Source organism: Cryptomeria japonica, chromosome 5, assembly GCF_030272615.1.
Source record: "Cryptomeria japonica chromosome 5, Sugi_1.0, whole genome shotgun sequence".
Taxonomy (NCBI): domain Eukaryota; kingdom Viridiplantae; phylum Streptophyta; class Pinopsida; order Cupressales; family Cupressaceae; genus Cryptomeria; species Cryptomeria japonica.
The window spans coordinates 354,016,549-354,030,692 of record NC_081409.1 but is presented as its reverse complement, the minus strand read 5'-3'; the positions used below and the strand labels follow the sequence as shown (position 1 = coordinate 354,030,692).

Genomic DNA, 14,144 nt, shown 5'->3' with positions numbered 1-14,144 from the left:
AGTTAGTGAGGTAAGGAGTGATTCAATGATATACTAGTTAAAGCCTTGTTAAGGAAGTAATAGCAATTCCATTAAAGTACAAGAATTAAATCATGGAGGGGTGTGATATTTGCTTGTGAGAAGGAAGTAGCGCAACAAGAGAAAGTGTGATTACCAATAGTAAAGAGATGCAGTTTATCAAACTAATGTAAGTCTCTTACCTTTACTAAAAAGCCACGATTAGTCAGAGACGTGATTATGCTTAGATAAGATAATGAAATTTAGGAAAAGACACACTACTTCGTTAATTATTGAAGAGTCACAGCTCTTAAGGGAAGAACATATGATAGATATATAAGGCAGATCTAAAACATTTTTGGGGAGAATAGGGGAAGGAATTGAAGAATAAGAGATTATTATCATCTGCAGATCCGTATTCACTGACAGGCAGTAAATATCCTTGTTCTTGGTGATGCGCTTAATATGTATGCTTAATATATGAAGTCTGATAATGTTCTTATGCAGAACTTAATAATAATATAATTATTGAAAATAATATAATGATTATAATTACTATAATATTTTATAGAACTACTCTGCAGTAAAACATATATAATACTATCTGAAAATAAATAAATATATATATATATATATATATAGAAATAGAAATGGTAATTTGAATGAACAAATAAGTCTGAGCCTATAAATCAGATCGAGTTATCAATTTAATATCAGGAAGAAGATTATGATAACACTGATTTGATTCATGTTAAGATAAATTTGTCTCCTACTCAAGTTAGCTTTAAGTCAAAATGTATAGAAATAGATTAATTAGGGTTAAAACAAGCCTAAACCTATTAGGGGACATTACACCTTGGCTCTTCTTCGCCGTTCATCATACTGACTAAGCCTATCATACAACAGATTTTTTGATTTGCCTTCATTTTTAGGAACCATTTCACCAACACAATCAGCAAAATTTTTAGTTGATGCATTGCAATCCTTGTGTGTGAATGGTGCGTCAGCGTTGTATCACCAAGACAATCCAACCCTTCAATTGTCTTGTCAACAACAATCTCTATATCACCAACATAGAGAGTTGTGTGCACCTCACTTGTAGATGCATCACATGATTCTTCTTTCTCAAGATCAATGTCTTTTTCCAAATTATCACCTTGCTGAAGTAGACCTGTGTTGGAGTGTTGTGCTTCCTTGAAGTAAACCTGTGTTGGAATGTTGCACTTCTTTCATTTGACTCTTTTTAGAAGCACTAGCTGTAATAAACCCATTTCTTTCATCCTTGTCCCTGAGTGACTTCATGATCTTTAACTTACTTTCAATTTCAACATGAGTTTGTTTGAAAGCTTCCAGCCAAAAGTTTGTTCCATTTCTGCCTTTGATGCTTTGGTCACTGGACAATGTTACACAACTCCTGAAATTCTGCTTTGAAACTGAATATCTGAAACCAAGTTTAAATTCCCAACAGGCTGGCAGTAATTTAGCTCTGATACCACTGTAGGCTGGCGAGGCTCTTTTCTTCATCATTATGTAGGAGGAGAATCAATAAGTTGAGTTAAAAAATTGAATCTTTTAATCACACACTCCTTTGATAAATGCAAATTTATCTAAACATTACAAAGCTTTACTAAAAATAATAATTTTTGAAATGTCTCGTTTGTATATTTGTGGTTAAAAGATTGTAATGCTTGAACACCAAATCTTCAAAGGTATAGCCATTTGGTTTTATTGGTAGCCCTATAGCAGTGTTGAGCAAGCACAATGAGAGCTTGTTTGAGAGCATTCATGATAAGAAGAGAAACAAGTTGACCCAAGAGCACCTCAATGACCTTGTCTTTCTCCAATACAATCTTCACCTTCACACCAAAAAGGGGAAGAGGAAGGGATTTCATGATGCCATTGACTTGAATAAAATAAATTCTTATCTAATGTTTATTGTTGAAGAATCGGATGTCATGTTTATTGACAGATATCTTGTTGGAGAAAGAAGCAGCAAAAGCAAAAAAACACTAGGAGATGGCAATTGAGTAGGATTATGTAAATTTACTTTCCTATTCAAAGTTGGATGCTACTAGGATAAGAAAGAATTTGTAGAAGTATTTTAGATGAACAATATTTTAAATTTTAAATTTTGATCATTTGAGGGCTACGATATATGAAGTCACTGATTCATGACAAATCGGTAGACTTTAAGTTTATTTTATGAATTTATGTATTTTACTTTATTTTCAATCTTTTGTCAAGTTTTTCAACAAATTTGAGCCCGAGTCAAAGCTTTGAGCTGTCAAATTTTACTCCAAGATCAAATCAAATTTTTGACAGCAAAATTTTAAGCAAAGTCAAAGTTTTTGAACTATGCTATGAAAGTTGTTTTTGGAGCCCAAGTGTCTTAATAATACAGATACTAGTTCAGTTAAGTAGCCTAGACTTGCAAGTTATATGGAGCTTGCATATGTTATTAGGCCTACATGTGTAAGGTGCATTATGACATCATATTGGGACATATGCCTCTATTATGTTGACTTATCCTCTTTTCATATGTAGGAATGGTGTATAAATAGAAGGCATTCCTCTCAACCTTTCATCTTATTCTAATTCAACGATTCTTTATACAAAGTCAACGGTGCTTAATGGCATGAAGGGATTTTTCTTAAATTCTTGTTTCTCACTCCTTCCTTTTGTTGTTGATTCGAGCTTGTGTCACTCCGTTCCTAAGGAAGCAAATGTTTGCATTTCTACATGGATTAAAGCAAACTTATAAAGGTAGGTTGGCTTGAGAAGTTTAATTCAATAGTAGAAGGCATGGAATGAACAATTTAAAAGGAAAATAGTAAAGGTATATGGGCATTAGCTCTTGCAATAATCGTTTGGAACCATTTGTTAAAGCAAAATGCAATCTTCAAAAAAACTGCATGTCCAATACGGAGAATAGGGGCAAAATATAAGTGGCAGTTTCTAAATTGATTAATACATAAAAGGCACATGCTAGTAAGCTTAGAACTGTCGAAATGGAAGCATTGTAAAAATGGAAACTTATCAATATCCCCAATGGAAACCGTGGTGAGCGAAAAGCCTCTTGGCGAGAGAAAAAAGAAAGAAGACTTTTTTGTTGCATATTAGCAAATATGGGTTGACTAAGCAAACAAGCGTTCAGTATGTGTTGTGGTTACAATGAAATTCAAATCTGCATTCTTCCTTAGTGAGCTATCCTTTGCTCTATTCAGATGCACTTTTGGGAATAAATAGGTTGAGAGAAATGCCTTCAGGGAGAATATGAGAAAGAAGGATCATGAAATGACACTCCAACAAAAAAAAGATATTGCTGACCCGCTACATGGACAAAATTTTGTCAATTTTGCTAGCATAATATGTTCAGTGGCATATTTTGATTACTTCAAAGGGTTAAGCGATTTGAGTCACAGGTGAGAGACAGAGAAGGGTGATTGATCTGGATTAACCAGAATAATTACTTCACAATGTAGGCCAGAACAGGGAGTTGCATTTAGATGTGAACATGTGCGAGGTAGCTCCAAAGTGAGAGATTTATTAGGACCCTCTCGCGTAGCAGCGTGAGTCATATGATTCCTAGATAAAATCCTTCAAGATATCTAGCTTGAAACTGATTTCGAAATTTAAAATTTTATGTATATTGTTTTCCCAGTTTCATTGATACACGCCAGCTGTGTGTTGCCACCTTGCTAACGGCTTTTTGTAAAGATATGCCAGAACGCAAAATTGCACGACTGAAAATTTGTGAAACACCGCCAAAATAAAAAATTGAACAAAATTACATCAATGGAAAGGTTAGGATGAAAAATCATTATAAAGAATTATAATGGACAGAGTAAAATGGTGACGGTATAACTGAAAAAAAAAAAATATATTGTGTTTTTATAAGTCTTTTGTCCGACTTGGTGAGCCAGCTGTTGTAGGCTTCATAAACTTAAAAGCACCATTTTTATCATAACGAGTTCTAGAATGCAACATCCCCTATCTATTTGATTTCAGGTAACATAGTTTCAAACTTCCCCTCTAGATTCCATCATAATCAAGGTCTGCCTCAAGAAAACATAATTTCATATGAGGCATTTATTACCCTCAAGCATGTCTTTCACGTGAACGTGTATTTTGCACATGAAATCTTACCAATTTACTTAAAAAAAAGGTAAATTTGATGAGACAGTTAGTCATAGACAGGCTTCTTTGTGCTTTCGAAAGTTAGCGTTTTAATTAGACTACAAAGGATAAATGAAATGTGAAGGGCCCGTTGCATATAGCACCTGCGCGTGCATCTATAAAGTTGTAGGCTAACTTCGTTGCAACTTGCTCTGACCATTTTTCAAACATACTATAGAATCAAGGCAATTGCTTTCCATATTTCTCAACAGGGTATCAGACTCAGGATAAAATGTCACATGGCATACATGTCTTGAAGTTAAGTAGTGCATTCTGGAAACTACTTAAACATGGTATCAGAGCCAAGCTAGATGCTTGGTCCATATTCTTCAACTTGGTATCATAATCATAACGGTCTCATCATCTAAATGGATTGAAGCAAAGTAATCTACGAGGCATCCATTCCGGAAACTAATTAAACATGTGAAGGGCATGTATTTGAGCGGCATGAGAGAGGACTAATCTGAGGGCTGTCCTATGTAATCCAAAATATAGCAGAAAATCTTTATCAAATTTATGGTGACGGCGGCTTACCATTAAAATCTTCTTATTGGCTTCTACGCGCTGCCGCCGGTGTTCCTCATAAGAATTGGGCATCTCCATTGCTGCGGTAGAAGCCCTGGAACAGCACAAAGTGTAAGTAGAATAATAAGAGCGTGTGATCAAAGTAACCTACATTGCATACATACCTGGGTGAAATAACAAGAAATGAAAGCAATGTGTGGTCTGAGAGGTTATAGGAAGATGAAAGAAGTGAAGAGGCGCAGCTGCCTTGCTGAATAACAGCAGGACTGAGAACAGAATACATACGAATTTCAGGGTGACACCATTTCCCGCCTTTGTTTCGGAATACGTGAGCAACGAGGGGAAACTTGGAAGGGGCCCACCCCGCATTATGAATGGAGTTTAGTTAAAAATGGATAAAATGGTTTAAAATTTATCATGCTTCAGATAGATCCGCATTTTCATATTATGAGATTACACTTGAGTTCTTTTTTTATTAGTTTGAATTGTATTGTTGTAAAGATGTCATGTAGCATTTTTATTTCAAAGGGCATCTTAAGGAAAATCAATTTGAGATAGATATTTAGAATTTTTAAAGTCCATTAGGTTATAAAATAGTTTTAAGGGACAGCTAGTTTTGTTATTTTGGTTTTCTGAATTTCAATCTTTTTCTAATTTAAGGAGATGATGAGCATCTTCATCTCAATATTTTTCTTGTTGAATAAATTGTATCGCGAGACGACTCTCATTACATTGCCATGCTTGTCTCATATGTTCTTGAAGACATCACACTTCATAATAAATTGTTTCATTAATTCTATTGTCCCGGTGTTGCAAAACATACACACCCTTTCTTCTCATGCATCTTTAGGTATTTTCCATCTTCCCACATCAGAATTGGTGAGAGTTAGTTCTTAATTAAACAATATATTGTTGTGATTGAAGGAGAGTGAGGTTTACACAAAGATTTTAAGTGAAAGAAGTTAAGGTTTGGATGAAATAAACGATTTTATTGTAATTAAAGGGGAGTGTAGTTTTGAAGACATTTTTAATAAAGAAAGTTAAGATTTTGATAAAATTAAAGATCAAGGTTGCTTGAAAATTTTGAAATGGTATGGAACGTCTTGATCTCAACTTTCCTCCCTGGTTCAAATCAAAGTTAGTGAGAGTTGGTTATTAATTGAACAATGTATTGTTGTGATTGAAGTACAATGTGATTTACAAAAATATTTTAAGTGAAATAAGTTAAGGTTTAGATGAAATCAAAAAATTATTGTAATTAAAGGAGAATGTAGTTTTGAAGACAATTTTAGTAAAGAAAGTTAAGGTTTTGATAAAATTAAAGATCGAGGTTGTTGGAAAAGTTTGAAATGGTGTGGAACATTTGATATCAACTTTGATTAGTTGAGAAATCTTGAAAAAAAAGGTGTTCCTAGTGTGTGCGGGAAAAGCGGGTCAATAGAACTTAAAATGTGAAAAATGAAGCCTAAGGAGCCTTGTCCACACACCCACATGACTTCTTGGTGCAAGCTATGGAGTCACGAAGGATGACTCAGCTTCCCAAGGTTGGTTCCATGGTTCTCTATCTCACAAGGTCCCTCAAACCAATGTCTTTGCTCTTAGATCACTGAGCAAAGTGGTTTAGGGATGACAAATGCAAGAACAAGGGATGCTTTAGTTGATTTTATTATGAAATGCATCCTAAGCTATGCATGATCTTACAAATGCAATAAAACTAGATTATAAGATGACAAGATTAGTAGCAAGACTATCCTAGCATGATATATTAGTCTATGATTGAGCTAAATGATAAGGAAAATACTCTAAACATGCATATTTAGATTAATTCATATTTAAAAGAAAGGCTAAATGATGAGCATAAATGAGATATTAAAGCTTGGATGGATTTGAGTATAAGTATGATGGTAAAGGCTTGGATATATTAAAATGGAGGATGGAGAGCTCTATTTATAGCAAAAATAGGGCAATGGATGGCCAGGATTGAAAGAGTTAATCAAGGGTTGACTTTGAAAGTTCTCAATCCATGTTTGCAATTTGCACCAATGAAAACGTGGCAATTGTCAACATAAGGTTGGGTTGAGAAGAGAGGTAGGAAGCATTAAATGCTTGAGAAGACCTCGTGGTTACCTTAGGGGGTAAGGGTTAAGGTTAGGTTAAGGTTAGGTTAGGGTTATCCAATGGATAAAGGTTTTACCCAAAGGATAAACTCTTGTGCAAAGGATTAAGGACTAACCATGGTCAAAGCAATAAAGGCTAGGTTAGATGGAGGTTGAGTTTAGAGAAAGTCTTTAATCGTGCTGGAGGGTTGAGTTAACCATTAATGGTTTGGAAGAGAAAGTTGTTGGAGACTTGAAGCCTTTAATGGTTATCAAAGACTTTGAGGATTTGAGAAGTGACTTCCTCTTGCTTAGGGATGTGACAATATTTAGGAGATGGGTTAGGCTAATTTAGAAGTGATTAGAAGAATCTAAAATAGGGTTAGGAATAGGGTTTAGGAGGCAAGTGGGAGATGTAGGAAAATGCAAGTGGGTGGAGAGATAATAGGACTAATTAAAATAAATTGTTTTATTTTAATTTGGTTGCAAGTGGAGGTTTTTAAATAAATTAGATTTATTTAATTGGGATTCCCTGTTTAATTAAATGTAAATTTAATTAAAAGGTTTAGAAGAATAGATTTAATTAAATAAAATGATTTATTCAATTAAATGACCTAAAAGGGGTTAATTGAATTTAATTAAATAAATTGAGTAATTTACTTGATTAAATAGAGGAATGTGCATAATTTAATTAAATTGGATTTAATTGAATAGAGAAATGAACATAAAATATTCATTTAGGAATATAGTCATTTTTATACGTCTACACCTAGTTTATGTGTGAAATTGTTGATTGTGCATAAAAAATGAGAAGTGACCTTCAAAATGAAGGAAATGTACCCATGCCCTACCACCAACAAATATAATTGCTTTGATATCACATAATATGTAAGAAACTAGAATTCATATTCTATATCATATGTTACATCTTGTAATTTATTTTTCTTAAGGACGTGCTTATTTAATGATTAATTGGTAAATTTAGCGTGTGTAGTTAATGTTTTAAAATTTGCACAATATTATGAAAATTTAATAATTAGTTATATGTACTAAATGTTTTATATTTATATTGATTGTTGAATTGTAAGTGGTAAATGTCAATGTTTGTCGTTGTAAATTAATAAAGGCTTTCTACATTATATGCAATTTGTATTTTAATTTGTTTCGTGAATAAAAAATTTCAATAATAATTTTGTTGGGTGAAAATTTTGTAAAGTGATGAAGATTTACAAAAGGTATGTTTCATGACAACACGTGAGATAATATCTCTTAGAAGGCAAGATATGATCTCTCCTAATTGTTAAGGGAAGGCTCCCCCTTTCTACTGCAATTACTTTATATTCTACCTACTTGCTAACTTTACACTATTCCAGGATGAAACAACTACTTAGTTCTCTTTTTTTAGAACCGGATATATCTAATTCTCTTTTAAGAACAGATATCCTTAATTAACAATTCTAATCTTGTAGTCATATTAAAACTGATCTAACTGGGAAGTAAAGTGTCTGTGAAAGAACAAAGTCTTTTGTTACTTACCTTTTTTCTGAAAAATGACCTAAGAACGGGAATTATGCACACTAAGAACTCAAAGATTCTTTTGAATACTTAAATCCTATCAATCGTTGTAACCCAAATATATTGTCAACTCAAAGACTTACAAATGTATTGAAAGATCTTCTACTCTAACCAGATAATTCGTACAACACAAAAACTTTATTTTTTATCTTCTCAATACAAATTCCAAAAAAACTTGCAAAAGCTCAAAGACCTAAAACAACCCTCTCTCAACCAATTTCCAATTCTTGAATTTTCAAAGTAATTCAAAGATTACTTGTAAAGACTCAAAAAACTTTTCAATGTTTAGCACCGAGAACTATACTCAACTAAATCATTCAAGAAGATATGATACAAATGACATAAGAACATTCATACCATACATAAGTTTGTTCTCAAAACAAAGTTTGAATGCCAAGTTTATCTCCTCTTTGATTAAATTACAAATTTACAAAATGAAGACCAAGTCTCAATTTGCTCTTCATTTTGACAAAGTTTTGTTGCATAAACAATGATGGAAAATAGATCTTTATTATAATAATAAACCTCCTCTATATAGAAGAGGGGTGCAACATGAAAATAGGAAACTGTAACTAATTATAGGACTAAGTCAAAAGAAGAGTTTGATTTGACTTAGGACTTGTGCACTCAACACATGCACATGAGCATGTACAAAATGACACCTCAGGTGTCAATTGACATAACAAAATGCCACTAGGAAAACATGAAAATGACTATCATTTTCCTCAAGTTGACTCTCGCTTCTGGAATTCTTAAAACTTTTGCAAGACATTTTTCATTTGAATTTCATCGGGTCCCTGGGTATGGCTAGTGATGACCTTGACCCTGGTGATGGAATCCTCTAAGTCAATGTAGTACTTCTTGTGTTTCTTCATAAGTGAATCTAGAAAATCCAAGATGAATTGGAGGTCAACCAATCTATCAATTGAGGACAAAGAGAAGTCCTCTCTATCAACTTCGATAGTCACAAGTAAACTGAACTCCTTAATGATTTCATCAACATCAAGGACCTTTTCATTCTCATCAAGGAAAGCATGTGGAATTTAAGAGATTTTAGCAACAATCTCCTTCTTCTTATCTACACATTGTTTTTGGGCTTTCCTCGTGTCCTTGACTAGGTGATCTGTAATATTCATTTGATGTTTTAGCACCTCTCGTTGTTCAATATACATGCACCATGAAGGAATAACACCATTTGGAATGAGATCATCCAGATCATAATCCTCAAATTTCAATCACGCTTCAAAGTCCTTTTCTTATGTTTCAAGTTCCTAGGATAAGGCTTCTATGGTGTTGTCCACCTCTATTATTACAACATCAAGATTACCGACAATGGTGTAAGATGAGCTTATGAGTTGCGTACCTTGACTCAACATTATATCCATCCATTCTCATACAACCTTTCTTCATGATGTTGCTTGCTCAACTCTTTTTACAACCTGTTCATCCAGAGATGAAGCCACTGGTTCAATAGCTTTCGAGGACTTCGTTACTTTGATAAGAATTGAGGTGAGTTGCTCAATTCATGCCTTGAGTTTATCCTTTTTTGCTTTATCTTCATCGTATCTAGATACAAGGGCCTCCAAAGTTGATTGAGCATCTTGTGCAATAGAATCATAAGTTTGCTTCCCTAGCTCTATCCTAAGAATTAAATAGTTTGACTCCTAGATCTTATCAATATCTGTGTCTAGAGGAGGCACAACAACCTCAGTATACTTGTATCTTGGTTTTTCAACTTTTACTCTTGACAAAGTTAGCTTCCTTTGTAGTTTTGGGTTTGATGGGAACAAGTTAACTGAAATAAAAAATCTTCAAGTGAGACTACCCGCCTCTTTCTCTTAGGTGCATTGGAAAATAACCATGGTGACAAAGCTAAATCATCATCATCACCTACCACTACATCTTGAAAAGGATTGATTGAATCCTGAATAATGGTAGTTACAATAGGAGATGTCACAGTGACAACATTGGTAGGATTTTCATGGGATGATTTACTAGATCTAGGAGCAATCTCAGTCATTAACTTGTCAAAATCATCTAGCATCGTGGTAGACACTACAGAAAATGTGGGAAAGGTAAAGAAAACATTCTCAATGTTGTCATGAAGAGTATCTAGGGCAAACTCACTAACACTGGTAGACAATACATGAATAATATTGCTAGGAGAAATGCAAGTAACCACCGGAGGCTCTTTAACTTAGAAGTAGAAACAAGAACTTGCATTGTAGGTGGAGGAAGGGATACCTGGGGTAAGCACTTATTTGCTTTTGGTAGTCCCTCTTCATCAAATTCATCTTGTTCTTGATCACCTTCCTGACTTTCTTCCAGCTGGTCAACACCAATTGGTTCTGCATCGGGATGCTCACCTTCCAATTGTTCATTTAGTACCTCAAACTCTCATGTCTCATGAACATTAGAGGTCGATGGCTCTCCTTGAGCTTTCCCTTTATTGGTTCCAACTATGAATTTCAATTTGGGAGCCTTTTTTGGAGTAGAGAGATCCTATTTGTTCTTGGTTCTAATTTCTAATCTCCTTCCCATTGGACTAGCAGTGTCATCATCAGAACCAGAGGAGAAGGGTTTCAATGGAATACCTTTTCTTGAAAGCAATACATTTATATTCATAAGAATACTTTGAAACCGATCTCTGATTGAAGTTGATTCTTTTTGCGACCATTGGATCAAAGACAAAGGAGTAGAAGAGACCTTCTTTTCAACATAGGTAAGGTCCAAGATATTACCATCCCCTTCTAGATCATCGGGGATGTCGACAAGATCGAACTCCCTAATTTGATCAAATATCAACCAAAAATAGTCAAGCTTTCTAATGTCATGCTCGGTCTTGCAATCAGCTCAAACATCTTCAATACGATGCCCATGAGCATATGCCTTCTTCAGCTTATTTCTCATCCCTCTGTAATCAAAGTCTCTCGTGGTCTTGAAGAAACTCATGGTTTCATCTCCTCGTCCATTTCTCTAGGTTTGAAGATTGACGTGATGGAATATCTGCCAATGGTAAGAGAGAACTTCAAACTTGCCTTATAAGAATCTGATTGGGCCTTATGAACTACCACCATTTGATGAGCTAGCTCCATGAACACAATTTTGTCTGAGTGATATCTTGAGATCATGAAAGACTTACTATTGAAGCATCCAACTCTGAGATATGTAAAAGTTGGGAATTGTAGGAACATGCATCCATATTCACTTACCACTTCCCAGGCATGATCATATACTCTTCTATTATATAAAATCTTATTCATCATACACGTGTAGTATCCAAAGAAAGCGTTATTCACCATATGAAAATGATTGTGACTATTCTTTGATACCAATTGGGAGTAGTATTCATGTACCTCAACTTGCCTTTTGTCACATGTTGCAAATAGACTTGGAAAATGTCTCATTAAGGTTGCAACATACACCAAGTAGGAGGTCATGTAGAACTTAAGAGTGGTAGGCACTTTGGTAAGCTACCCACAAATGGCATCACTGATTTGCTTTCCCTAAAATATCTTCTCCTTATTCTGTCTAATAACATGGATATATTGATACATCCATTTATAGAAAATGTTGGAGGTGGGAAGACCTTTCACCCTACTCAAGAGAGTTATCAAATCATTAACTTCTTCAATGAAGTCACATCTAGGAAGAGTTTTCGACCATCTAACAATGGTAGGCCTTAGGGTCTTCAACCAATTTTCATTCATGTTTTGCCTACACTTGTCAAAATTTCTATCAAAGTAGGCTAGAGTTGATTGCATTGTGATGTCTGAGTATTTCTCGATGTTGGGACACTTAAATATAGTGTTGAAGAAGTCCTCATCCATCCTGATGAACTTCTTACCAGTTTCATCTTTTACACTCATACTAGCTGGATCAAAGTGGTTCTCAACTGCCATGATGAACTTAGGGTCTTGAGCAGACACAGGGAAGGCTTCCACTAGATAGATTCCATTTTTCTATAAGAAGAAGATTGCTCAACTCTATTTAGAAACTCAGATAGGTTAACATGACTTATTTCTATATCTCTTGTGTGATCTATATTTGATGTGATTGAAGAAGGCGGGAAGACCAAATGAGGGTCTTGCTTCTCAAACTTCATCGCCTTCTTGCTCGGAGAAGCTTCTATCATTTGTATGATGGCAACACTGTGATAGGAAAACTCATCAGTACTGGAGGAGTGCAACTGATCAATCATTTTGTTCATTTTGAAATGAATAGTCTTCTAAAAATGATGCATTTTAGGCCATTAGGGTTTCCAAAACCCTCATAGTAACTTGGGAGTTCCGAGGTAAATCAAGCTTAAAAACCCCATTTGTGTGTGTGATAAGTGAAATTCAAGTTTACAAGCCCAAAATACACTTATGAAAAAGTGTGGCTAACAGGTGTAATTCAAGTTTATAAACCCAAATTGCAATTGGGGAAATGCCAAAATAGGTACAATTCGGGTTTATTAAACCAAATTACACTTATTGGGAAAAACAAGGTGTATGGCGGGTTTATATCCCCGCCATACACTTAAGAAAGCAATAATGTGAAAACTAGGTGTGAGGCAGGGTTACAAACCCACCATACACCCTGCTTTAGTGCATGGCGGGCTTACAACATCACCAAGCACCACACTTGGTAGAAAAAAGTGCGAAGGGCATAAAACAGTGATTATGAATGTGGTGTGAGGTGGGGTCGCAGACCTGCCACACACCACTATTAAGTGTGGTGTGTGGTGGGCCTACAACACCATCTCACACCCCATTGACAATGATAATGTGTGCAAGTGTGTGGCGAAACCCGCTCTACACCATACAACTTGGGCAATGCAAAAACACATGACGAGGTTGGAGACCCACCATTCACCAAACAAACATATACGACGCATGGTGGGCCTACGGCCTTGCCCTGCATCATATTACAATGCAATAGCTAGGATAAAATAAAGGTATCACCATAGAAATAAAATACAATGTACTCATAAAAAGGGTAAAAAATGAGGTACATACCCAAAGGAAATCAAAATGTTGAATTATAAATCCAAGCAATAATCATTCCTTCCATGATTGCTAATCAATTTGGAAAGAAAATATTTAAAGCCAAGTAATAGACTCCTATTCGATTTAAACAAAGGGGCATTAAATAACTTCAAGTGCCATTAATAGGTGTAAATCAGGTTTATAAACCTGATTTGCACTTGCCAAGGTTCATTTTGGATTTATAAACCCGATTCGCACCTTGAAAGCAAAAAGGGAAGAATTTTGGTGTAAATCGGGTTTATAGACCCAATTTGCACCTAAAAATAATAGTTAGTGAGAAATGGGAAAAACAAGAGATAAATACACTTACGACGACAATAATATCTCGTAAAGCATGCATAGAGTATTGAAACCATAAATGGGCAAAAATCGAGGATAACAAATTTAAACTAACTGTTGCTTGATGACATGAGGTGGATGCAAGATAGTGTTTTTTCCTCACACACATCGAGGAAGAGTATCGTCTAGAAAAGGAAGGTAGATGTTGACATTAAGGTAATTGAACCATAATAATAAGAGAACCAACACACTCGCACAAGTTTGACTTTGAGTTGAATGCATTTACATGTAGATGGTATACCTTAAAGTTTTCATAAGTTGGTCTCTTTTTTTGGATTTATTTGTAATGATTGGTCTAAGTTTTTTATTTCAACATGTTTTTGGTTTGATTCATGAATATTATTTCTTGGATCTAGCTCATAGTGTTTCCATGAAAATTAATATAGAAAATAACAAAATACTTGAA

General features: G+C 34.7%; 1 protein-coding gene across 2 annotated transcripts in view; it reads right to left on the bottom strand.

Moving 5' to 3' along the window:
• LOC131034254 (B3 domain-containing protein Os06g0194400) overlaps window positions 1–5,081 on the bottom strand; it is an 88,490-nt gene extending 83,409 nt beyond the window's left edge. Inside the window, exons 1-2 of one of the 2 annotated variants that reach the window (XM_057965688.2) lie at window positions 4,984–5,081; window positions 4,708–4,792 (exon numbers count right to left, since the gene is read on the bottom strand). In XM_057965688.2, the coding sequence (XP_057821671.2) occupies window positions 4,708–4,776 (69 nt within the window). In that variant the 5' untranslated portion in view covers window positions 4,777–4,792; window positions 4,984–5,081. Of the gene's footprint in view, window positions 1–4,707; window positions 4,793–4,862 lie in introns of both variants that reach the window. The other variant, XM_057965696.2, reaches the window with a different exon arrangement.
• Between the last annotated feature and the right edge of the window lie 9,063 nt (window positions 5,082–14,144).